General features: G+C 30.3%; 1 protein-coding gene across 12 annotated transcripts in view; it reads left to right on the forward strand.

Annotated features, from left to right (window-relative positions):
* Window positions 1–26,224, forward strand: part of Mi-2 (chromodomain-helicase-DNA-binding protein Mi-2 homolog) — a 161,370-nt gene that overhangs the window by 9,157 nt on the left and 125,989 nt on the right. For all 12 annotated transcript variants that reach the window (XM_075381508.1, XM_075381511.1, XM_075381514.1 and 9 more), the window contains exons 3-5: window positions 6,471–6,599; window positions 10,327–10,447; window positions 15,560–15,705. In XM_075381508.1, the coding sequence (XP_075237623.1) occupies window positions 6,471–6,599; window positions 10,327–10,447; window positions 15,560–15,705 (396 nt within the window). The remainder of the gene's footprint in view (window positions 1–6,470; window positions 6,600–10,326; window positions 10,448–15,559; window positions 15,706–26,224) is intronic.

Raw genomic sequence — 26,224 nt, forward strand, 5'->3', positions numbered from 1 at the left:
TTACATTCACGGATTAGTTAGTGTAAATAATAAATGAAGTAAATACTTATTTTTATTAACGAGTGTATTTTAAATAGTTCATTTATAAGTTATTACAAATTTTGATGTATAGTGGAGAGGGAAATATCAAATGAACCGAAAGAGTGGAAAAAAAAATTTGATTTCAATCGAGTCTGTAATTAAGATTGTATTTAGTAGAGCTCTGGATGACTTAAACAAGAATAAAGGATTAGGAACCGATGACATAACTGTCCGAATCCTTTTATCATCTTGGAGAAGTATAGATGATTAAGCTGTAATATAGAGAATTAATGAGACCGGAGACTTACCCTTAAATTTCAATGAAAGCATTGTTTTCATTTATGTCGAGAAAGTAGAACCAGACAGGTATTAGCACTTTACAGTATCGGTCTTAATATCTCGTGCATAAGATGAGAATAGATTCAGTCTTAGGAATATGAGTACAAGGGAGGAGGTCATTCCAGCATTTACATTAATATTAGAAGACAGGTTTAGGTAGCATTTGTAGATCAGCAAAATTATTAATGTAGATGCAATAAAATTTATAATTTTAAGAATTTGGATTTTTAAATATTAAGATAAAGGAGTTACTGTGTAACCTGTACAAGAAATCGAGAAGCCTCTAAGAATAGAAGCTAAAGAATGGCAAGCTCTGATTTCAGAAAGGAGTATGACAATGATGTCCATTTTCAGTGCTTTTTTAATATTATGTAGAAAGCTCATACAGAAATTGAAAGTGAAATTATATATTTTTTAAATTGAAATACTGAATTACACGGGTTTATTGCTTTGAAGGAAATTCAGTTTGAATGTAATTAATACTCAAAGATTAAGGTAATAAAACAACATATACCTGAAGTTACTGAATTTCATTGTTTGGGTAATAAAATTTCAAGGATGCATACAGTAAGGTAGATATCAAAAGTAAACTGGCACAAGTAAATAGATCCATTGTGCAAAAAAGAAGTCAGCAAATACTAAACAATCTAAGAATTAGAAATAATTCTAAAAAAAACAATGGAAGAGGAAGGAAATGTTTAAAAAATTTTAATAGATGAATTAGGAAAAGTATAGGCTAGTTGGTAAAATTCATAGACAAATAAAAAAGTCATTGGCAAAAGAAGAACTAGGTAGGTGGTAATATATAGGTTTAGTAATTTGATGTCATTGTTAGGGAAATAACAATGTTATACCAATTTTTTGAGCTGTTTAATAAGGTATTCTTAAGTTTTTATATAACTTTAACTTAATAAATTGACTATTATTTTCAATTAAAACAGAATTTATTTATTTAATAACGTATGTTAGTCTAGATTACACAATACATTGATTATGCAACTTTTATAGGCAGTGTTACCATGTATTTGTGTAGTATTAATGTTTATATTGCATTACTAAATAAATGCGTATTTGTTTTATTTAGTTTTATCTGAATACAAATTCTATTTAATTTACAATTCAAATGTATTGATACACACACACTTACTTTGTAATCTAATTTTTTTTTAATATTATAGTGTAAGTGGGTATTTTCTGATTTTTTAAAATAAATTCTACTGTCTTAAAACAGTTATAAAGATTGTTCTGAAGTTACTCTATGATTAATAAACCTCTTGCTTGCAAGTATTAGTTCACTACTAAAAGAGATGTCTTTCATTTGTTCCTGATAATTACGGAAACTACTGAATCAGTCATTAGAAATTTTAACTGTAGCTTTCTTATGATACATGGAATGTTTACCACAGTACAAACCTCACCGATATATAAATCAGAAATAGATAAAACATACAAACAAAAAACCTAGATGTCTGTTTGTTAATTTAATGTCTTCTATGTAAATCATTGTCTACGTCAATTCAACTTCTGAAAATTATTTTGGATTTACTAATTTTAATGCCATTGTCTGTAAATATGAATTTATATTATAATATATTAAAAAAATAGTTTGTTAATAAAATTAAAGAGGATGACGACTATTTGACAATGTAGATTTGACAATGTTTTTTGATGGTTGGAGGAATATTGCACTTTGATATTGATATAAACTTATTCAGAAAGTTATCTGTTTTTCTAAAAAAAACAAAAAACCTAAGTATGCCATTAACTTATCTGATAGCAACCTGCAAAAACTAATCATCTTTAAGTGAACAAAGTAGCATTCTGTAGATTTTTATGTACTGGTCTCTAAGAAGTTCCATCATGGTATGCCATATAAATAATCGGCATAGATTTGACTTTCAATTTAGTTTTAATTTAGTATTAATTACTTAGGTTGGCAAAGAGTAAGACAGGAAGAACTTTTAGTGGTAGAATGTATGATCGTATGAATGTGAATCTACGTCTGGGTGTTCCCAGACTTGAAGAGCAACGTACATACTTGGCTCAGAATCGAATACAACCTTCAAGAAATATGTTAGGAATCAAATCAGCTTTTGATTGTCACTCTGATATTGACTATCTGAAAGATAGTCAGATGATTGAATGGTAACACAATTAAACTGTGTAACCATTAAAATGCCAAAATGGAATGGTGAACCTGCTGGGGATTTTGTTCTTTGCTGTGCTGGGAGCGAAATAGTTCTTGAACAACTTTAGTATTCTGATTTCAATTAAAATATGATTCTGGGAAGACATCTTTTATCTAAACATTTTATATTATCTGGGTAGTTGGAAATAGCGATAACTCTAGGGATGCTAGTTTGAATTTTTAAAAATCTGATGGCAAAGTCGTAATAGTTTTTGGCATTGGTTATTTATTCTCATATAATGGAAAAATAATTATACATGAAAAAAGGTACCTAAGATTTATTTTTTGAGGTGGGGATAATTTTGATGAAATTTTATTGTTTTGTCATAAAACAGAAAAAAGTTTTAAAAATTGAAAAAATTTTTTTTTTCTTTTTTCTCCTCCCTCACTGCCAAATTCACCTTCCTAGAACATTTATTGGTTTCTAAATTCACTATGTTAAATGGAAGAAATTAAAAAAAAAAAAATTTACAACTAAAAACACTAAAAAATGTACAACCAATAAACTTATTGGTTTCTTTTTTGAGATGGGGATGAATTTTGATGAAGTTTCATTGTAATACTGGTACTAAAACAACAATGAAATTTTAGTATTGTTACGGAAAGTCTATTATTTAAATTTTTACTAAAAGTTTGTTGTTTAAACTTTTGGTTTGTAGAAGTTTAAATAAACTCCAAAAAGCTTTGAAAAATTAAAAAAATAGATATTTTTAAACTTACATTGGTCTCCTACTCCCAATTTATTGCATCGCTTGCACTACTATTAAGCCTAGAAGACTAAAAAATTTGGTTAAAAAGTATGCAGATTAAATAAAATTATATTTCATCATTTATTTGAATAAATGATTATTTTGATTTAACTTTTTGGGGAAGTGGTAATTTTTGGACAGATTTTTTTTTTTAATGTTAAGTGAGCTTGGACACATACTAGCTTAAAATAAAGTGGGGCTAGTTTGAAAAATTTCAAGAAATTGACCCCTAAAAAACCACTCCCTACTGAAGATACTGACCCCTAATCTTTACTAACAAATTGCCCCATATACAAGAGTATGTACAAAATTCCATTAAGATCTGTTTTTCAGTCGCAAGTTATTAAGTTTCAAACATGCCAACAACGCACGTACATAAATACATATGACTATACCCCATACATATGGGGTATTCCATTTTAATTCAGCAAATGATCAGTGCATCAGTATTTTTGATTTTGATACTTTGTATATAACTACTCAGCTTGTAGTGGTCAAAAAATATTTTTTTTATATTTAAAAAAAAAGTTTTCCTTGAGTAGTAGTAGACTGCTTTCTAACTCACCAACAGGTAAAAACAAACCATTTTTTTCACTTTTTCCATGAGATACAGCAGTATAATTTTACATCATACAGAGGGTCAAAACGGGCTTTTTGGCAAGAGTAAATATGGAGCTTAGTTTACTCAAGATTCATTTTATTACATAAGCAAATCTTATAATGTTTACTGAAGTTATGTTTTCAAATTGTTGTTTTTTCAAATTTTGGGCCCAAAATAAATAATGAAGGGCTTAGGGTAACAGGCCTGTTTTTTTAACGCTTAGGTACTAGTAGTACTTATAAAAAAATTGGACTGTTACTGAGTGCTTTTCATTATAAAAAAATGGCCACCAAATCTTAAGATTTTGAAAATATCTCATTTTTGGGGCCCAAAAACACATGTGGGATGCGGCAAAAATCTGAAATTTTTACAGCAGTAAGCACTTTTTAATATACTTTAAAATCATATAAAATTTATTTTGTTACTCAAAGGGGTTGATGAATAATGAAGCCAACAAAACTGCTAAAAACACCATTCCTTCTAACCGTAAACAATGTATCCAAAATTATAAAAATTACAACTAAACTCTTTAGAATGAATAAACTGATAATTAATAAATAGTCAATTACAGAATGATAATTCAAATACATTAACAAGTTGTTCAATTCACTCCTTATTTTGCTCCTGTTAATGTAAGTTATGAATAAATCTTGCACTTTTTGATAACAAACTTAACTAACATAATTTGTTTGAGTTATTGAGTAGAACTGATAACTCCTCATTCAGCTTTGGTGTAATGTGTCTTTTTTCAGTAGTTGATAGAAAAAGCTCTGAAGGCATGAGAATCTTTAAAATATTTTCCAATTTAACCCATGTTTGATTATCCCTCAATGATTTCTTGAATGAAGTACCAGGACCCTGCAAATGGAAAAAGTGTATTCGATATTCCTCTTCATTTTCATGTGTTTTGACTTCAATGACTTCACCTGACCACCACTTGCCATCATATTCGCAGCAGATATAATTTTTACATTTTGTTTTTGGTAAACCTACAAAGCAATCAGAAATACTAATGTCCTTATTTACCAATACTAACATAAATGTTTCTGATTCAGAGGTTGCCTGGACTTTCAGAATACATTTTCTGACTGTTGTGATTACCTGAACGAGAACTGAGGTATTCTTCAGTCTCTTGAACATCTTTATTAGAGCAGAAAATAAATGTTATATTTTTAATATTGTCTTTGCAATATTTGTACATTTCAAAATGCGTAACAATTTGATTGTTGAGTGTCCTTTGAAGGCTTGCTTTAGTCACAGTCCATTTTACAGTTCCACCAATACCATCACATGGTCCTTTTCCATGGTGTGAGGCAAAAAAATGCCATTGAGCTGCCATTTCAAAATCTTGATGATAGCACAAATACAATTACATTTGTATTAATAGCAATACAAGTACATTTATTAATATATATATATAGCAGCAATATATATATATATATATATATATATATATATATATATATATATATATATATATATATATATATAGCAGCAATATAAAATCCAATAAAATTTTACTTTAGAGAAGAACCAAAGAAAATTATGAATTCCAATATAAAAAAATATACAGGCATTACTAAAAAAAAGCCATCATCATTGTGTGAACCAAAATTAACAGAACACAGATATGATGCTGTAACATGTTAACAATGCTTAATACTTACATTTTAAAAAACCCCTTTTGACATGCTGGATGAAAGGGGGTAGATTTCACCAGTGCTAAGTAGAGGATAAAAAAAAATATTTCCACCTTAAAGTTAAGAAAAACTTCAAATTCACTCAATACAACATTGGTTGCATGTAAAAAAAAAGTTTGACGTGTTTAGCATACGACAAAGTCCATCTTAGAATTCCAGCACCATTTTGGTGGCCGTAAGGGTTGGTTATATCAAAAATTGTTTCGGAAATAAGTTTTAGGTAATGTTTAGAGGACTAAACAATTCGATATTGCACCTATTAAAGGAGATATAATCTTTTTTGTCTTTGAGACCCCATTTTTTCCACCTCTTGGGCCAATGGTTGGTGATATCAGAAAACTTTATTTAGATAAATTTGGGGCTTGTATCCATAGAATAGTAGGAACTTTAAACAAATTTGATGTTTTACTTAATAAGGAAGTTATAGCGACATTTTGTTTGTTTGAAAAAGCCACCCCATTCCACACCCATGGTTCGATTTTGGCTGTTAACAAACTCAACCAAGATTTTTGGTCAAGTTACTTTTAGGAAACAATTTGAAAGTGATCGGCGCAAAATTACGGCACTTATCATGTCTACAAGAAATTGAAATAAATATATATATATTATGAAATCTACCTAAAGCAGGTAATGGCCAAAAACTATACTCATAGAACATAATCAACTAACCAACTGCAGTTAAAAGAACAGTGGTAGTTCTGCATACTATTTTTTGACCGATTGATTTGTAGTTTTAAAAATTACTGATTCATATATATTATACATATTACGATTGCATGTTTACCGTATCTAATTGAAAACTGGTACTTTATATCTGAATATTTTTATTATTACTAGATACATAAAATTTTATCATTTTGTATTTATCATAGGAAGATGAAGATGATTTTGAACCTGAAGATGGAAGAGGTAAAAAGAAAAAAGGAAAAAAGAGAAAAGCAAAAGGTGAAGGGAAAAAAGAGAAAAAGCGAAAGAAAAAGAAAAAATCGGATAGCGCTGATGTAAGTAGTATCTTTTGTTTATAAATCTGTATGGTTTATAAGTTCTCACAGATCATAACATTGTTTTAATTAGCTGTAACCATAAAACTGATATACGTAAAATTTTGTTTCCTTATTAAGACGTGGAGTAGAGTTTTCATATAACCATGCGTATTTAATCGTCAATGCATTTATATTTAATATAGTGAAATAATGCAGATTAGTTTTCTCTTTGTACGAATAAAACATATAAAGAATAAATAATACAATACGGTATTAATTTTGAAAAGTTGAAACATTAAATATATTTGAATATGCTTTAAGAAACTTTGTAAACATACATACCCTTTTCTGTTACGTTAATTATGGTTTTGTGAAGCACTTAAGTTATGTGATTATGTTAAGCAAATATAATTTATTAATAAATTAATTTTTTTTCCTTTTAAGACATATTTTAGTATCACATTAAAGGCTAAATATAGCCTTTTTATTTAGTTATTTGTTTTTGGAATCGAGTTATTGCAAGAATAAAAAAATAATGCTTATTTTGTCCTTCTCAGCCTTCCACAACTCAAAGTTATGTCCATTATCTTTAAACCATTGTAATTTTATGAACACTTTGTTTCCCGCTTTATTTAGGGGAAAAGAAAGAGCTATCAGTTTTCACATTCACAAGTTTTCACTTCATTGAGTTCTTATATATCGTGAAGCGATTGTAACTTTATTTTGTAATGTTTAGCTGTTTTAGAAAGGGTTTTTAATATGGAAAAAACTACAAAAAATACACAAGACTATTTTTGAGCAGTTCAGTTTTCAAGTTCTGTGAAATATTACACTTATGTTTCGTACTGGAAATAGTTTATTTTGCATTAGGTATAATTAAAAATTTGTTTCCTTCATAAAGCATCAGTTACATCAATACCACGTTCTTCCTTCATTATATTTATACTCTGAACTATATTTGGTCACAGTTAAGTATGACTTGGAAGAAATTATCAGATTTTATTCTATATGAAATATACTAACTAGTTATATTTTTGTTTGCCATTAGTCACAAGATCAGTTTTAATAATGTTTTGTTCTTGTATGTAACTTGTAATTTTATAAAAAAAATTTTTTTGTTGCATTTAGATGTTTTTTTTCTCTATAAAAAATAATATTTCAGAAATGATGTATAATATGGAGGACAATGATTATCTCTGTGATATTTTGTCAATTATCGCTAGATAGTATCTGATCTGAAATGTTATTGAATTGCTAAAAACTAATCTTATTATGTAACAAAAGTATTCATAATTATATTAACTTTTTACAGAGCCACGCAGCTTTTTGTTGGTCCCAATAATCCTTCAGCCTTATATTCAAAAGGCTTGTAAGAAACTCCACAGTATAAATAATGATTTTCTCTGCAAAATATTCTACCGTGTGTATAAAAAATATTAAGGTTTTAATTTGTTATGTTATCTCTTGGATTGGATGTGTATGCTGTTTATTTAAGGATAATATTGAGTAAAAAGTACAGTTTTGGTTGACGCATGGCTGTAGGTTAATTCCTTATCTTTCTGCTTAACAGCACAACTAGTATGGATGGCAACTCCTGAAAAGTTTTCTCAATTTAAATATTCTATGTTTTGCAGTTTGCTAAATGCAGATATGAATTTGTAGTCACAGTTAAATTTGTGTTTCTGATGAAAGTTTAATCGTGATCCTAATGAAAATAACGTTTGTCAATGGCATAACTATCAATGAATGTTGGTAGTTTCAGCAACTGAATGTCTTTGTAAATTGAGGAGTACAGAATGACCAAAGGTTTCTGAAGAAATTGTTGAACATGTCAGAGTTTTTTATTTGCGCAAAAAATTTGTTAAGAACGCTGGCCGTGAACTAGCAATGCCTGTGATGACAGTGTGTAGTGTTTTAAGGAATCGCTTTGATTCTTGTCTGACCATCCATACCGTTTACAGTTATTTGAAACCTACTATGTTTATGAGCAGACTTTGTGATCAAAATGTTGCGGTATGAAGATGATGAAGACCTTTTTGATAGTATTGCGTTTAGTGATGAGTAACACTTCATCTTGGTGAAAAAGTTAATGTACATTTTTTACTTATCTTGAGGGTCAGAAAATCCTCATGTACTCTCAACAATGTGAAATTCTCCAAAACTAAATGTACTCTGTGCAATGTCCCGTTGGCAAGTTTAAAAGTCTGTTCTTTTTTATTGAAGCGAGTGAAACAGGAGTTGCGTTTATAAATATGCTGGACTTATATAACTGTTTGGTCAATTGGACAAGAGAATTTTATTTTGCTAAAAGATTGTGTTCCTCAAAACTGGATTAACTGTACGGGGTCAGTTGAATGATGTTTTCGCTAAATGAAAAGAGCACAAGCAGGGCTGGGGCAGCCCTTGCTTGATACAGGGTATTTACACCAGCAGTCATTGCCACTTTGTCGCCACATGCCTTGTAGAACAAAAACTTGATTTTTTTTTAAGGCTCCTCTGAGGCAGATGTACTTTCTAAATCAAACTCCAGATACTGTTTTACTGAAACTGGAATTATTTAGCTTAAAAACTTGAAACTATAAAACAAGTGCAAGTAAAACATGTACATAAATGACAGTGAAGTACATTTTAAGCCGGGGAATTTTAACATTAGTTCAGTATATTAAATCTCTTCCAAGCCGTATATGTTACCGGTTCAGTATATTGGATCTACTCCAAGCTGTGTTTAACAGTACACGTGTATAATTTTGCACAACTTGCTATGCATTTGTAAGTAACCATGTTGTTAGTTTACTTGACGAACAAGACTATTACTAATATATCACTTGTACTGAGCATAAGTAATTTTTATAAAACAAATTAAATTTGATTTTGATTTAAAGGAAGTAATACCAAAATATATAAGTATTTTAGCTTGCCATTGGTAATAACAACTGATAAGTCAGTTTATACTTAGTGAAATGATATCTACTGACTTGTAACAAACTACTTTGCTCATAGGAAATAAAAAGTATATTGTGCAATTAAATTTAACTACATTCATAATATATTATACATGTTGATGAACTCCAACTAGGAGTAACTTTTTTCCTATATTAACTAAATAATTCATAATTCTGCTTTTCTGTATTATTATTCTACTTTTCCAGAATTTTCTGTCTTTTAAGAAAAAACTGTTGATATGCTGTTGACAAATTGTTCTCCGACTGGGAAAGATAACCTTCCAATGATATAACATAAATTTCCTTCATATTTTCCTTTCATTCCTTAAAATGTTTTCTCACATTTCTGGCTTACAAAAGTAACCATTCTAAAACCTTTTCATTTCTACAGTAGTTAGGTTTGTTTTTTTTAAGAGTTACAGTGAAATTATTTTGAAGCTATCTTATATGGAATACGTCATTACTTTTTTGTACATTAAACATAAATGTTCTAATTTTTTTTGAGAGTTGTGATATGGAGTAAAACAGTTCTTCAGTAATACATCCTGGGAGGATTAGAATCCACTTGCAGGGCAATTTATTCTTTCCAGGAAATGAAGATATACAACATATTTATTATTCTATAAGGTGTCAACCAAATATCTCTTAAATTAAAAAATTTATGTCTGTGAAATTAATAATTACTTCACTATTCAAATCTTTAGTCCTATTGATCGCAAAGAGTTTTGTATTACATCATTTTTCTTATATAATGAAGTTTAGATCTTTGTGTGGAAATATAAATTGTTTTTATTATTTTAAAGGAAAGTGATTATGGAATGGACGAAGATGGTGCTGATTCTGATTACAATAACAGAAAATCAAGAAAATCCAGGGTACAGAAACATACACCGTCATCTACGCCACAATCTCAAGAAAATTCTGGTTTGTATATTTAATAACTTTTTTTTTATATTGTTAAAATGCTTTCATTCATTAGAAAATCAATTCCTCCATTCTCATGGTAGAAAACACATTACCATGCATACATACACTTCTAAGAGATAGATATCGACTAGATAGATTGTTGAAAAAGGACCATGCTAGGCTTTAGTGGTTACTTAAAAGAACTTACAGGTTTTCCTAAGATTTGTAGAAATGCTACTGCACCAGGTCGGATTTTCTAAGTAGATGGATGTGTGTAGAAGGTAGGAAGATCAACTTTTCTTTCAGTTTTGGAGTCTACTGAACACAATTCTTCAATGTTTATTTATATATGTATGTGTTAAGATTTTTTTGTCCTGTCTACTGGGTGCAAATTTTAATTGATTTTGACAAAACATGTTGGGGTGATGTAAACCTATTGGAAATAAACCCATATTGATTTCTAGTTGAATCTGTTCTCAAGAACCAGAGTTAGAGGCAAAAAGAAACTGGGTTTTTGGGTATGTTTTCAAGTTTTTTTTATGTTGTAACTTGAAGGGTGACATGTTAAAATGCCAAAATTAAATTTTTGTGAGCACCACCTGGTGCAAGCTAGTTTCCCAATGGTCTCAAAACATCAAGTTTGGAACCAAAATCAGATTTTTGCGAGCACCACTAGGTACAAGCTGGTTTTCCATGATTCAAATTCAAAATATGTTTGAAGACAAAATCATATTTTTGTATGCACCACCAGATGGACACTAGTTTTGTTATAATACTTTAGTTTCACAATAATCCAAAATATGATCTGGTATGAAGAAACAGGTTTGTGTTAAAGTTTTAATCGTTTTGGGTCAATTTGAACTTTTCATTTTTTGTGAGTTTGGCTATAAAACCACACAAATTATGGGTAACAATACCAAAGTGGGTTGTTGGCAAGTAGCGGTGTAAAGCAATTGATGGAGTCACAACTCGACAGCTATGTGAAAAGGAGACAGAAAAAAAAAACAAATATATACATATGTATTTATTGCAACAATATACAGTACCTCTCAGTATTGAAAAAAGAACAATACATGGTACAAACATTAACTGAAAGCAGTATTATTTTCAAAAAATCATTACGACAGTGCAACAACCTTTCTTAACTAAATCCAGAAATTCACCCTTTTGATGCCCTTACTGTGACAAGTTTTTCTTTGTATTCCATGTTCCCTTCTATGATTCTTCTTTGAAAGCTGCCCTCTCTAAATATATGAAGTCACATAGTAAAGTAATGAGACTGATCTGAAAAAAATGTCTAAAGTTTTTAGTCAACCGCATTATAATCTACTTCAAAGAAGTTTCCTTCAGCCTGCACATACTTATTCTAATGCTTCTGCCATTGCTGGTAGCGTGTCTGAAATATTTCTTATAAAATTCCATTTAAAACCATGTTACAATGTTATGGACATTTTCTATTTTAAAATTGTGTTTTTTCTTCACCAATTTGACTTTCAGAAATGTAAAAAAATGGTACAGGTTGACATCCGTTGAATAAGATGGCTATAGTTGTACTGAAATGCCTTTTAAATAAAAAATTTTATACATACAGTTCAATATGGGATGGTCCATTATCTTGATGAAGAATTCAATTATCTGCAATGATGATTAACGAGCATGGAGACTCAATCTTTCTGTAATTTCTTGGTAGAAATATTTATTACTGTTTCTCCAGGAGGCAGAGCCACCATCTGTAAACAATTACCTTTGAAGCAAAAAGGCACATCAGCGTGCATTTCACTTTAGACTTCGACAAGCAAGCTTTTATTCTTTGTGAATGGTTCTTACTGAAAGAACTGACTTCCATCACCGATGATAATTCAATTCATAATTCTGGATCGCGTTCCACTTGGTAAAAATATCAGCTGCCACATTTTCCATTGAATCACCATCGTTCAGAAATTTTTATATATTTTGCCCAAATGTTTTTCATTCCCAGATTTTTACTTATTATTAGATGTTTACTTATCTCTGTCGATCTTCAATCGGATTGTACAATTTCGCACAGGTTGTGTTTACCTCTACCTATGAAGTTGATGGTTGTTTGCTGCAGTCTTTGTCTTTAACATTTGTTCTGCCTTCAGAAAACATTTTTTGCCAATAGAAGTGCTTATGCTCCTGAAATAATCATCATTTTCAAAAGCCTTCTGAAGCTTCCTGTAATTGTCTCTGTGTTCTCATAGAGTTTAACATGAAAAGAAATGGCATACTGTTATACAATATTTCTGAATTCAATTTTTTATTTACTACATCGCTATTCAAGACTGGGAGGTCGCAGCAATGTGAAGCTTGGTCTCAGGCTGAGGATGAAGGTCAAAGATGGTGTTATGTGTGTTGCAAGGTTGTTACATCATGAAAGAAATCAGTCTCATTATTTTATTGTCTCACCTCATACGTACAGTTAGTGATATTTCAATGCACGTCTTTCTTCTCCTACTCTCTACCTCTTCATTTCCTTTTGTTACTCCCTATATATTTTTTCATTTTTTGACAACCATATTTCAAAACTCAAATATTTCTCATTCTTCTTGTTGTTTATTGTATCACCCCATTCAAAGAAAACATTTTGTGAACCTTTTTATTTATTCAAGTTATTTATTGGTGTTGCTGATCCTTTTATTCTCCCAAATGCTGTTTCTTATCCTAATTACCTTCCTTATCATAATTACCTCTTATAAAATAATGCTTCCTAAGTTCTTTAATGATCCACATGCTCTAATTTCTCTCTCTTAATGTTTCAAATCTTATATTTTTTAACTGTGCTTGTAACTTTTCCCAATATTCCTTTCCCAAGTTCTTATCCTTTGTTACAGTTCTTTATCTATTTTTTCAATCACTCTTGATCGCCTCTGTATTTAATCACAATTATTCTTTTTTCTCCAATTTTCACACTTTCTCAATGTCCTTTTTATCAGTTTTTGTGTATATATACTAATATATTATAATAATAAGACATATTTTACCTAAAAATTTTATCTTTATTAATCTCTTGGGTTAACCAATAAACTATACAAACTTATAAATTAAATACACTACGTTTCACTCAGAACTCTCTAAGCTTCCTCAGGTGACAAATACACATTCAAGAATTTTGTATGATGTATATATATATATATGATGTGATCATATATATATATATATACATCATATATATATATATATATATATATATATATATATATATGATGTATATATATATATATATATACATACATACACACCTTTATTTATATATATATATATATATATATATACCTTTATTTTTATATATATATACATATATAAATAAAACTTTTCTACGCTATTCTTTCATGCTTTCTCCTACTTTCCTATTTCTATATATAACTCTCAGTCTTCAATCAAGATGACAATATTGCATGTTTTTTTATTACTTATAAGAGTTTTATAGATAAATAAAAGAAAATTTATAATACAACAGTGAAATAAAAATTATCTGTCTATAAATAATTTATCTTTAATATATTTGTAATTTTTTTCTTTGTTACTATCTTTTTAATGAATGTAAGATTGATTTCTTTCATAATTTACTTGTGTTTTACACTGTAGAATCATTTTATATCTTTAAACATTTTACAAAGAAAAGAAAGAAGCAATTTATAATAAAAGGAAATTCAGTTCTTGTTAGCTGTGATAAAATTTATCCGTTTGAAGGTTTTTTTTAGTAAGCAGTATATTTTTATTAATAAGAATGGGTAGTTTATTATTTAAATTTAATTATAGGGATTTGTTATTTATTAAATGTTTTACTGCTTTACAAACTTAAATTGTAACCCGTTTGTCAACGCATAAGTGTGCTTATTCATCCTTAATACAGTATTACATACGTATACTTCATTTCATTTCAGTATTATTGTCAGTTGCTTTTAAAATGTATCCTTTATCATGCGCATTCAAAACAATCATATTATATACTGTAGTAGGATTATATTATCTCTTGCTAAAAGCATTTTGTCTTAGCTTTTTGGCTGTGTAGAAATCTGTTTCTAATGTTACTGGGTGTGTAACTACGACTCCAACTACAAATATAGTTATTTACTTTTAAAAACTCTTTTTAGTTGGTATATTGAGATATTAACAGTTGATAATATTTCTTTTTATAAAGAAAGTTAAAATCTGTCAACAGATTTTAGCGATCATGTATTAGTATATTACCATCTTTTATAAAAGGTTATCTTTTTTATATGAAAAATTAATAGCCAGTTTTTACCAGTAGAAACTACCAACAAAGTCTTGCCACTGTTCTGGTCCCAGATGTAAAACACAACTGTTCTGGAGAACTCGTATTTCACACAATAGAAATGTTATTCTGCTAAAAGAAAATTAACTATTAACTTAACAATCAAGTGGCATAAGACATTATGACTGATGTATATATATATAATATATCAATCAATGTGTGTGTATCAGTCATATTGCAAAGTTTAGTCATCATATTTTAATAGGCCCATTGATAAGCATAAATTATTCTTACTTTACATTGAAGTCTTATTTGTGTTAATTTTATATGTACTATGATGTACTTATGTTTAATATAAAAAAAAAGATTAATTAGGGGAAAAGAGTTTTTCTTTAATTAATTGTAGTATTATTTTCTGAAAAGTTGTTTATTTTAAGATTTTTTTAGGCATTGCCACTTGAAAGTTTTCTTTCGCTAAGTTTAATGTATTTACGGCTTGGTATTATACGGTTGATTTATGTTCTTTGTCATATATGGTTTCTTTGTCATATCTGATCATGATAATAATAATAATTAATATGCTGCATGACATTTTTAGTATATGTGTCTGTCTGTTTATCGATTCAACAAATAAATAAATGCATATCAGTATTGCACAGCGTTGGTTTGCTGATATTAATTAAATAAATGATATTTTCATTCAGATATGATGTAAATCTGTGGGATAAACAAGCTGATTACATGAGTGATGCTTTCTTTTTTATTGCTAGATAGTAAATCTGATCTGAAATGTATTTTTTTTTAATCTGAATATGTATCTTTATATCCGTTTGTATGATGTAATCCATTTTATTAAATTATACGTTTGTTGTCGGTTTGTTTTTACCTTTCAGGAATGCCAACCGTAGAGGAAGTTTGTATGACATTTGGTTTGAACGATGTTAATATTGAATATACTGAAGCCGATTATCAGAATTTAACGACGTATAAATTATTTCAACAACATGTTAGACCAATATTGGCTAAAGACAATCCAAAGGTAAGTTTTAAATATATGATAACGTAATTGTTTGTAATAAAATTGTATTCAATTCACTAATTATAACAGAATGAACATCACAATATTTCCTTCGATTGATTTGGACTTGTGCTGGATAACTAACTGATAAGCCTTTTCCAGAGTTATTTATGATTTATAAGTAATAAATAAGTTATTTTAATAATCAGTAGTTGAGTCCTGGATTATTGAACGGATTTTTTTTTTAACACTTGTGTTATTAATTACAGACACTTAAGGAAAAAAAATTACATGCAAGTGTATACAGATAATTTTGTTTTTTATTTCTTAAAAAAAATAAGGTCAATAGGTGGTAACATTCTCTTAGTTTTTCTTTTTTCTTAAAATATTAATTACTAGGTGAAATTGCCAGTGTTTGTTCAGGTACCGCTTCTTATATATTATACAGAAGAGAATTCTTTGTTAAAATTCCATCCGATTAATATTTGTATTAAAATCATTTCATTTTTTTGCGCTTTAATTCTTTTCTCTTTTACTAAATAGAAATATTTTACTAAAATTCTTCCACAGCATGTAAATTATAGTAAAGAGCCTGTTTGAAATTGTGAAGAAGTATTTGTGGAATTTATTCACAGTTTTATTTACTTTAATTTTCATCGCTTGGAACGAGTAAAAATTAAAAACAAAGTTTTAGCAAAAAGGAGCGAGTGTGATTTTTTTATCTATCATTACTGTGGTAGGGTCAAATTACCATAATTACATATACATCTTGTATTAACTTGTAATGGTTGCGTAATTCTATATTTAACAGTAAAACAGACAAATCTAGGTAATGGGCCAATATTGTGAAAGCCATTTTGCTTTAGGAATGCCAAGATAATGTAAAAATGAAGTGAATCTTAGCAATAATTTGTAAATGTAACTTTAATTTTAAATATATATGTATATATAGATTACACTGCCTTTAAATAATCTTGATTGTAAGTACAAACAAAAATAAAATAAAATCCAGCCTTTTTTCCTAATTCCCCTCAGCGAACCGTATATATATATATATATATTATATATAAAGTAATATATCAAATAACAAAAAAAAGAGTAAATAAATAACCACCAACACAATAACAGTTTTTATTTATTTGGTGTTTTTATTGAACAGTAAACTATTATTTATTTATTTATTTAAAGTGTTTTTGTTTATTTATTTTTGTTTTTGTTTGATTTAATTTTGGAATTTTATACAGACTGATAATACTTTTCTTTTTCCTGTTTAGCCTAAGGTAACTACCGTTTAGATAATACTTCAGAGGATGATATGTATGAGTGTAAATGAAGTGTAGGCTTGTACAATCTCAGTTCGACCATTCCTGAGATGTGTGGTTAATTGAAACCCAACCACCAAAGAACACCGGTATCCACGATCTAGTATTCAAATCTGTGTAAAAATAACTGGCTTTACTAGGACTTGAACGCTGGAACTCTCGACTTCCAAATCAGCTGATTTTGGAAGACGTGTTCACCACTAGACCAACCCGGCGGGTTAGACTGATAATACTGGTTCCCGTCAAACTTGACTTTGGCTATTAGTTTTCTGTTACTGTGTTTGGTGGTTATTTTGTTATTATTTGAGGTTATGCAGCACAGTGGCCAGTATGTTCATGAATTACCGTATTTATTAGAGTATCCCCTCATTTTTTTCTTGGAATTGGAAAGAAAAAATAAGGGTGCAGGACTTACTTGAAATATAGCCTTTAGCCAGGATAATTTATGTAAAGCAAACGTTTTCTTAGAAGTACCTAAATTCAATCGCATAAATATAGTTACATTAGGCTTTCGTTTATCAATACCGGATGCTGCTTATACAGAATACATTCTTAATTATTAACATCCTGTTCGTATTATTGATAGGAACGAAGTTACAGTATTTTTATAAAATTCATTCTGTATAGGCTGCATCTGGTTCTAATGACACTACAGTTACAGTATCAGTTACCCATCGTCGTCTTTTCTATTCGCCATAGTCATTGTACTGTTTGTATATGTGGACGGTTATGTGTATTTTATCTGTTTAGTTTATCTTGTAAAGTTTAATATGGTGATTTACTTTAATTATGGCATTAAAATGAGTACGAAAGGACAGCGTCTATGATCTTTTACAGTAAATGAAATACTGCGCGTAAAAGAAGAGGCTGAAAAAATTGGAAATCGGGTGGCAGGAAAAAAATTTGACGTTGATGAAAGCTGCATTCGAGACTGGTGTAAGAAGAAACAACTTCTTCTGAAAGGCGCTGGTAATAAAAGGGCTTTTCATGACTTAAAATCAAAATACACAGACATAGAAAAATAATTGTATGACTTTGTTATGGAAAAAAGGAAATGCGGTTATGCTGTCACGACAGAAATGTGTCGATCATATGCTCGTGAAATCGCTAAATCATTGAATAAAGTTGATTTTAAAAGCAAGCCGTGGATGGATAACACAATTTTTTGCACAAAATGATTTGTCAATAAGACGAAAGATGACCATTTCTCAACGACTTCCAGACGCTTATGAACAAAAAATATTACATTTTCAGAAATACATAATAAATCTTAGAAAAGATAAAGGCTATTTTCCTTCTCAAATAGGAAATGCAGATCAAACCCCCTTATATTTTGAAATGCCATTTGAGAATACCATAAACAAAAAAGGTGAAAAAAGTGTTAGGATTTGCACTGGTGGTAATGAAAAAAAAGATGTAGTGTTATGCTTTGCATTACTTCTGGATCAAAATTACCTCCGTACATTGTGTTTAAAAGAAAAACTCTTCTTACCATACAGGTAAATGGAGTTATCAGAGCACAGGAATCAGGTTGGATGGACGAAACGTTTATTTTAGATCGGATCAGGTGTGTATGGCAAAAGCGATCAGGAGATTTACTTAATAAAAAAAAAAAAAAAAAAAATACCGGTATGCTAGTAACGGGTAGTTATTGGGGTTATATTACTGATAAAGTGAAAGACATTTAAAAAGGGTATGACACACCAAGTAATAATTCCAGGCAGATTAACATCTCTATTGCAACCACTAGATGTCTGCAGTAAAAAACAACTGTATAGTAAATGGATGGCTGATGAAAATTTCTTTCTCACACCTACAGGAAGAATCAAACGCCCAGATTTTAACCAGATTTGTGTTGGGATAAAAGATGCTTGGGAAGGTATTTCCACAGAATTAGTAATGACAAATTTTAAAAAATGCGGAATATCTAATGAACTTGATGGTAGTAAACACAATCACCTTTGGCAGAGTGATGTGGCAACTACCTGTAACTCTTCTACAGACATTGGCAGTGACAGTGATTAATTAACAATAAAATCCCATATTGAAATGATCCATTTCAACATGATACTTTCTTTTCGTTTTACTGGCCTACTGATTCTGAACAAAACTAGTACTAAATTAAATGCTTTACTTTCTGAATATTTTCATATTTTTTTATCATATCTGTTGCATTTTAAAAATACCCCGGTATATACTCGATTTTTTTTTTTTTTTTTTTTAATTTTCGGTCTGGAAAATTGAGGTGCAGGGCTTATTCAGGGGGCAAGGAGTACTCGAATAAATATGGTATTTGAATTTTCACAAAGTTATTGCAAATGCTAATCAGGCAAAAAACTATATCCAAATTCTGTAAATTACATTTGAAGCTTTTGAACTTAATACATAAAATTAAATTTAATAAGACTTGTTTAGAATATAAGATAATACCACCTAAATACACAATTATTAATATAAAAAACCCTAATAATTATTTACCTATTAAAAAGACAAAAGAATTAAGTGAAAAATTTAGAATAAAACAAAATTAAACATGGTTATAAGGACAATGTTTTTGTTAATAATATATTACATTCATTACATTTACAAATGCTTGAAGAGCTGAAATTTCTAGTTTATGTTTGTGTATAAAAGGTTAATGGATTTTGAAAAAGAGAAATTAAATAAAAATTTTAACAAAAAAATTACTAATTATTACAATAAGTGTCAGAATGCAATAAAAAGTTATATCACGGATATAATAAACCTAATTTTCAAAACAGTAATTTTAGTAGATTTCAAAAACAAGATACAGGTTTAGATAATAATTTTAAGAACTTTACTATTATTTCTTTTGATAATAAAGAAAAATTTATAATTTCAAATGCTTTCAAATTTTACTTAAATAATCGTATCATGTATAATAAAATTAAAAATATGATACTGAATATAATATTGTAAGAAGGAATTTTTTTAATAAGAAATTAATTTGCCGTAATATAAAAAAAAAACATAACGTAGTTGATAAACAAATGATAAAATTTGAGGTAATCGAATTTAAAAAAATAAGCTTAATGATAATGATCTAATAGTATTAAAATCTGATAAAACTAATTCACAGGGCGTTATATAAAAATAAGAATTGCACTGAAGAAAATTATTTTAAAGTGATAAAAGACCCCACAAACAAATTTTAAAGGATTTAATTTCTAAATATAAACAAATATTTAGTTACGATAATAAATTAAGTTATCATTCAAACCATCACCCCCAAAACTTACTGGATTACCAAAGTAACATAAAAATAAAATAGATATTCCTATAAGACTTAATAAATTTCAAGACAGCACCTGCATCTTTTATAGCTAAAGTAGTAGCTAAAATGCTTAGAATAGAAATGAATCTTGAGTATAGTTATGGCGTTAAGAATGGTTACGAAGTTGTAAATAACTTAAATTTTATTAAAACTAATTCTAACGCTAAAATAATTAAGTTGTGATGTCACCAACATTTACCCTAATACATACCGGTTGATAAGTCAATAGAGATAAAAAACAATTTGAAGGAAAATCTGGAGTATACATGTGCTTTGACCACCATTGTGAGGAATAATTGTCTCCAAAATTATTTCCAGTGTGAGAACAAATGTTATTCACAAAGCAAAGATTTCCTATTTCTGTGATTATATGTCTGAAATTTTTATACAGTATTTCGAAAGTATTATAGTTCATTGTATAAAGGTGTGCACCAAGTGCTGTTACAGATGAATTATGTTGACATTTTGATTATACATAATGCAGTTGTAAGTAATGAACATTCGATCATTTTGAATAAGCTTAATTACAATTTTAATTTAAAATTTATATCTGAAATTGAAAAGAACAGAAAATTACATTTTTTAGATATTGAGATTGAAATAAATGAAAGCAATGTTATGAAACTCAGTTTATAGAAAACTCACAATGAACGGCATTATAATACATGTAAATTCTAATTTGCTATGGTCACAAAAAATTGGTGCATATAAAAACCTGATTTTAGAGCTTTACATTTCATAAGGGACAGCGATAAAAAACTTAAGAAGAAAATAGTAATAAAACAAATAGCAGTGTTTAATGGTTTGATGTTGTCGAAAATATAAACAAAAAGCAGAGAATTAAGTACCATGATAGTTATACACAATTGTAACAAGTAAATAACACAGAGATTGTTAAGTTTTCCTACAAATAAAATAATAGAAAAATGACTAATGTTTACGATAAAAATAAATGTAAAAACCAAATAACCATGTTTTAAAATATTAAAGGAATAAAATCAATAAGAAAATTAAGAGTATTATATAAATTTAAATGTAATGATTGTAATAAAATATAAATTGGTAAAACTAACAGATCTTTTAAAAAGAGATTTATGGAGCATTGAAATGTTTACAGAAATTGAAAGAGAAGTGTGTCTAATATGTCTGCTAATATGTCTGACCATTTGTTGTTGTGTTGGCATAGTATTATGATTATAAAAATACAGTAGAAGATTGGGTATACTTGTTAAGGGGGATGACAAAGATCTGGTTGTCAGTTTACCATATCGGCCCCTGACATTGCTACTGGTTTTCAGCAAGGTCTTTGAGAAGCTGGTATCTTCGTATAAATGATAGGTTGGCCTCGCGCGGGTTGCTGATGAAAAACCAGTACGGGTTTCGCTCTTGAAAAGGTAACGAGGATGCCATAGTTCTTGTGATGTGGTGTTGGCCAGTGAAGCGGAGTATGTCGTTGGGATCTTCCAAAACATTTCCAGGGCATTTAACAATCTGTAGTGGCCCTCTGCCATTTTCCATTACAGAGGCGAAGATGCACTGTAAATGAACTGCAGACTTTGAAAAGTTATTTCAGTCATCGGGATGTGCTGCTCTGTGAGGGCAGCCATGGAAAAGGGAGACACTTGTCTAAGGGTTGTCCTTGAGGCAGTGTGTTGGGTCTTCTCTTGTGCGTGGTGGAATTTGACTCTCGTTGTGGCTGAGGTTGCCCGGTGAGTGTCTTATTGTGGCCTAAGCGGACGACGGGCTCCTGCTGGTCGAAGGATGCTCGCAGAGGGAGGTCCAGCTCAGAATCACTCCTGTATGCAAGGTATTTGAGCTATGGGCTCATCAACATAAGATGACTTTTCCTGAGAAGACCATGATGGTGCTCCTCAAAAGCTGTTTGGTGAAGTGTCAGCGAGTTTGATTATCGATGTCAGGCCATTGAATAAAGTACACTCTGATACAGAAGTACCTCGGGGTTTATCTTGAGAAATTTCAGTTCAAGAGGCGCTTTCAGTACGTCACAGAAAAGGCTTGTAGTGCCTTTTTTGAGATCAATGTGTGGTCAGCTTGGATTGGGATCTCAAATTTAGGACATTAAGCATCTTGTTCAAGGGCATGTGCGAAGCAGTTATGTTGTATGCTGTGCCAGTTTGGGCAGATAGGATGAAATTCTGTGGTGGTTGGGTTTCAATTAACCACACATCTTAGGAATGGTCGAACTGAGAATGTACAAGACTACACTTCATTTACACCCGTACATATCATCCTCTGAAAAATTATCTAAACGGTAGTTACCGGAGGCTAAACAGGAAAAAGAGGATGAAATTCTGTAGTTACAGAGATGTATTGTTTAGACCCCAACGACTATTATTGTTGACAGTAACTAGTAGTTGCTGGGCAGTTTCACAGGAGGCGGTCTTGGTGATTGCAAAAGTGAAACCAGTTAATATTCTAGCTCTTGAGAGACAGGAGCGGCGGTATGTTGCTAGGAAATTGGGTGAGTTGACTTCTGAAAAGATTTGGGATAACGAGCAACGTGGTTATGATATATGACACGTTAGATGGGATGAGACTTGATGGGCGATATATGCATGATCTCTTACCAGACATTGGAAGCTTACAGGACGCCTCATGGGTTTCCTCTAACAAGTATGTGACTCAGTTTATTACTGGTCACGGGGCCTTTAGGGGTAGGCTGGGTCCAGCGTGGTGGATTCAGGTCAGTGCCCACAGTGTGGGGTGCAGGACGATGCCTTCCATGTGTTGTATGGATGCCAAATACGATCTGGAGCACACTGCAGTAATTTGTCAACTGGATACCGTTGGAGCAACGCTTGACATCAGTCAAAACTGGAAGGACTGGGCTGAATGTTCATTGGTTGCAGAATTTCTGCACTATTTGGCTAGGGAATGGATTGCAGAGGGAATCTTGGGTGCTGCTTGGTCTTGTTCCTGTGTACTTTGTTTTGTTACAATTTCTTGTTAGTGTTGTTTTTTTTTGTTAGTGTCATATTTATTGATTTTGGTTGTTTTATTTTATTTTCATGTTTTTGTTTTAATGTTTTTCTGTGTTTGTGTCACATGTGAACTCACTTTACTTTTCGGGTAGGAAGGTGAGATTCAGTTCCTTCAACAACTATAGTTTTCACTCTTGTTTGACACTAGAAACGTTTAGAAATGTTTTGTTATTTTTAGTAATAGTTACACCGATGAATGTCGCTTGTGGCATCCTATCCTGGCACTGAGAGATGTTATATGTCGAGTTTTAAAAGATGGCCAATCAGTAAAGCCCATCAGGGCTAGGTATGGAGGGTGTCTTTCCCTAGAGGATTAGGATCAGAATGGGTGTACTTGAAAAATGTGATGTTATATTTATAAATTTAAACAAAAGTATGAAATGACTAATCAACAGATCATTTTTTGAAGATGATGATTTAATTAGACAGTTGACTATAGCAGTTTGCAATGGTGTTTATATACGTATGTAGTTGTGTGATGTTTTAAATCTCAAATTCCAGTTGGCATTGAATTACGTTATTCGGGTGTATGTTTCTAAATTTTTAGTTTTTATTTATTTTTTTTTATATTTGATTGATGTAATTTTGGAATTTTGTACCAATGATGATGTGGGATCCTGTGAAAATCGGCTTCTGGTATTAGTTTTCTAGATTCTGTTATAGTGTTAGTGGTTTTTATATTTTTTGAGATCGTTTGACACATTGGTCAGTAGGTTGATGAATTATTTGAATTTTCACAAAGTTAAAGTAATGAGACTGATGTAATAAAAATTTTTACTTACATTTGTAGTTGGCTGTAGTATATTCTTCAAAGTAATTCCCTTCTGCTTGCACACATTTAATCCCAATGCTTCTTCCACTGCTGGTAGCATTTCTGGAATGCTATCTTAAGACCCTTGACACATCATTTTGGACATCTGTTGTTTGAAAATGGTGTCCCTTGACCACCAATTTGACTTTTGGAATTAAGAAAGAGTCACCCAAGGCAAGATCTGGTAAATAAGGTGGCTGTGATATTACTGAAATGCGTTTTGAGGTTAAAAACTGCTGTACAGACAATGCTGTATCAGATGGCACATTATGTTGATGAAGAATCCAACTTGTACCGATGTTTAAACAGACATGGACTCATTTTTGAAATCTTTATAAAAATATTGATTAACTGTTTGTCCAGGAGGCACCCACTCTATGAACGATGTCTTCAGAGTCAAAGAAGCACACAAGCATGCATTCCATTTTCGACTTCGATATGTGAGCTTTATTTGGTCTGGGTGATCCTTTTGAATACCATTGCGAACTTGACGTTTTGTCTCTTTGGCTCATATTGGAAGTATCAACTTTCATCACTAGTGATAAGTAGTTCAATAACTGGGTTGATTTTTACTCATTCCAACAGATCAACTGCCAAATGTTTCTGTGCATTTTCAGAACCATTTCCGCACAAATTTTTCCAATGCCCAGATCTTCTGTTGTTTGGCAAACAGTTTCTGATTGATGTTCACTTCTTCTGGAATCATTTTCACTGGTAATTTTTATCGGATCGTACGATTTCATGCATCCTGGCTTTGTCGGCATCTGTCAGTGTGGTTGATAGTCTTCTGCTGGGGTCTTCTTCTTCAACATTCGTTCTGTCTTCACAAAATATTTTATGCTGATGAAAAACTTAGCTTTTTTTGACATAACCCCATTTTCAAACGCCTGCTGAAGCTTACTGTAGGTTGTTGTCGCATTTTCACTCAGTTTAACACAAAATTAACGGCATACTGTTGCGCAATATTTTGCATCTCCAATTCTGTAACAAGTCTTCCCTTATTCCACTACTCAAGACAGAGAGATTGTACAGATGTGCCGCTTGGACTGTTATTGGCGGGAAGATCAAGGTCAAACACTGTAGACTCTCAAAGAGTGTTTATGAAAGCTGCAGGATTGCCTCATTTTGCTCAAATAAATCATGTTACACCACGTACTATGTGCAGACAGTGTTCTTTATATCATTCGCTACTGCAATTATGGATTGTCTTGCTTTGTTTTTGAAAATATTTCTGCCTGTGCATCCCAATCTCATTAATTGCATTATTCTCATCTCTTTGATTACCTTCTTTTTTTGGGATCTCATAAACATCACTGCTGTGTACTCTATTCTAATTCATTTAATCCATTAGAATTCGATAAATACTGCTGTGCTACATTCATTCACCGATTAAGATTCTCAGTTTGCTTGTTCTTAGGATTCTCAACTTTTCACTATTTTTAAATAGTCTTTTAAATTCTTCAAAAGTTCATAAAAATATAAAACCTTTCTTCTATCAATTATCATGAAGAAGTTTTCCTTTGTTACTTCATATTATGATATTCATATTTGATAGCCAGCATATAACAGTTGCATATGCTCAGTAAGTAGCATTGCAGCAGAGGTTCAAACTAAGATGCTTATTCAGTATTATTTTAGTTGATCGTATGACTGAAATTTAACTCGATTTATTTTTAAAATGTATTAGGCTTTAGACTGAATTTGAAATTATATCATTTAATTTTGGTTGGATGTGGCATTCAATATTTAGTAGTAAAAATATTTACAAAGTAGTTATTGTAAGTATAAGTAGTTATTAATATTATTGAATATTTAGTAGTAGTGGTTGATCTTTTAATAACTACTGTGGTTGTATATAAATAAAAATTAAAATTAAAATTTCTCTCAAAGATTTTAATGTTGGTCTTATCTTTCTAGTCAAAATCCATTTCATACTATTACTGAAACAGCCTGTTTTCGTATAATACACCTTCCGTTATCCTGGATTTTGTTTGTAAGTTATCCCAGCGAGTATTTTCGATGCATGAAATGTTAGACTGACAAAGCGACTTCTTGCCTTCTTTGATGTGGTAAATTATCAATCTTGTGATATTTTTAAATTTCGAAAGAA

The sequence above is a fragment of the Lycorma delicatula genome, chromosome 13 (genome assembly GCF_047948215.1).
Source record: "Lycorma delicatula isolate Av1 chromosome 13, ASM4794821v1, whole genome shotgun sequence".
NCBI lineage: Eukaryota > Metazoa > Arthropoda > Insecta > Hemiptera > Fulgoridae > Lycorma > Lycorma delicatula.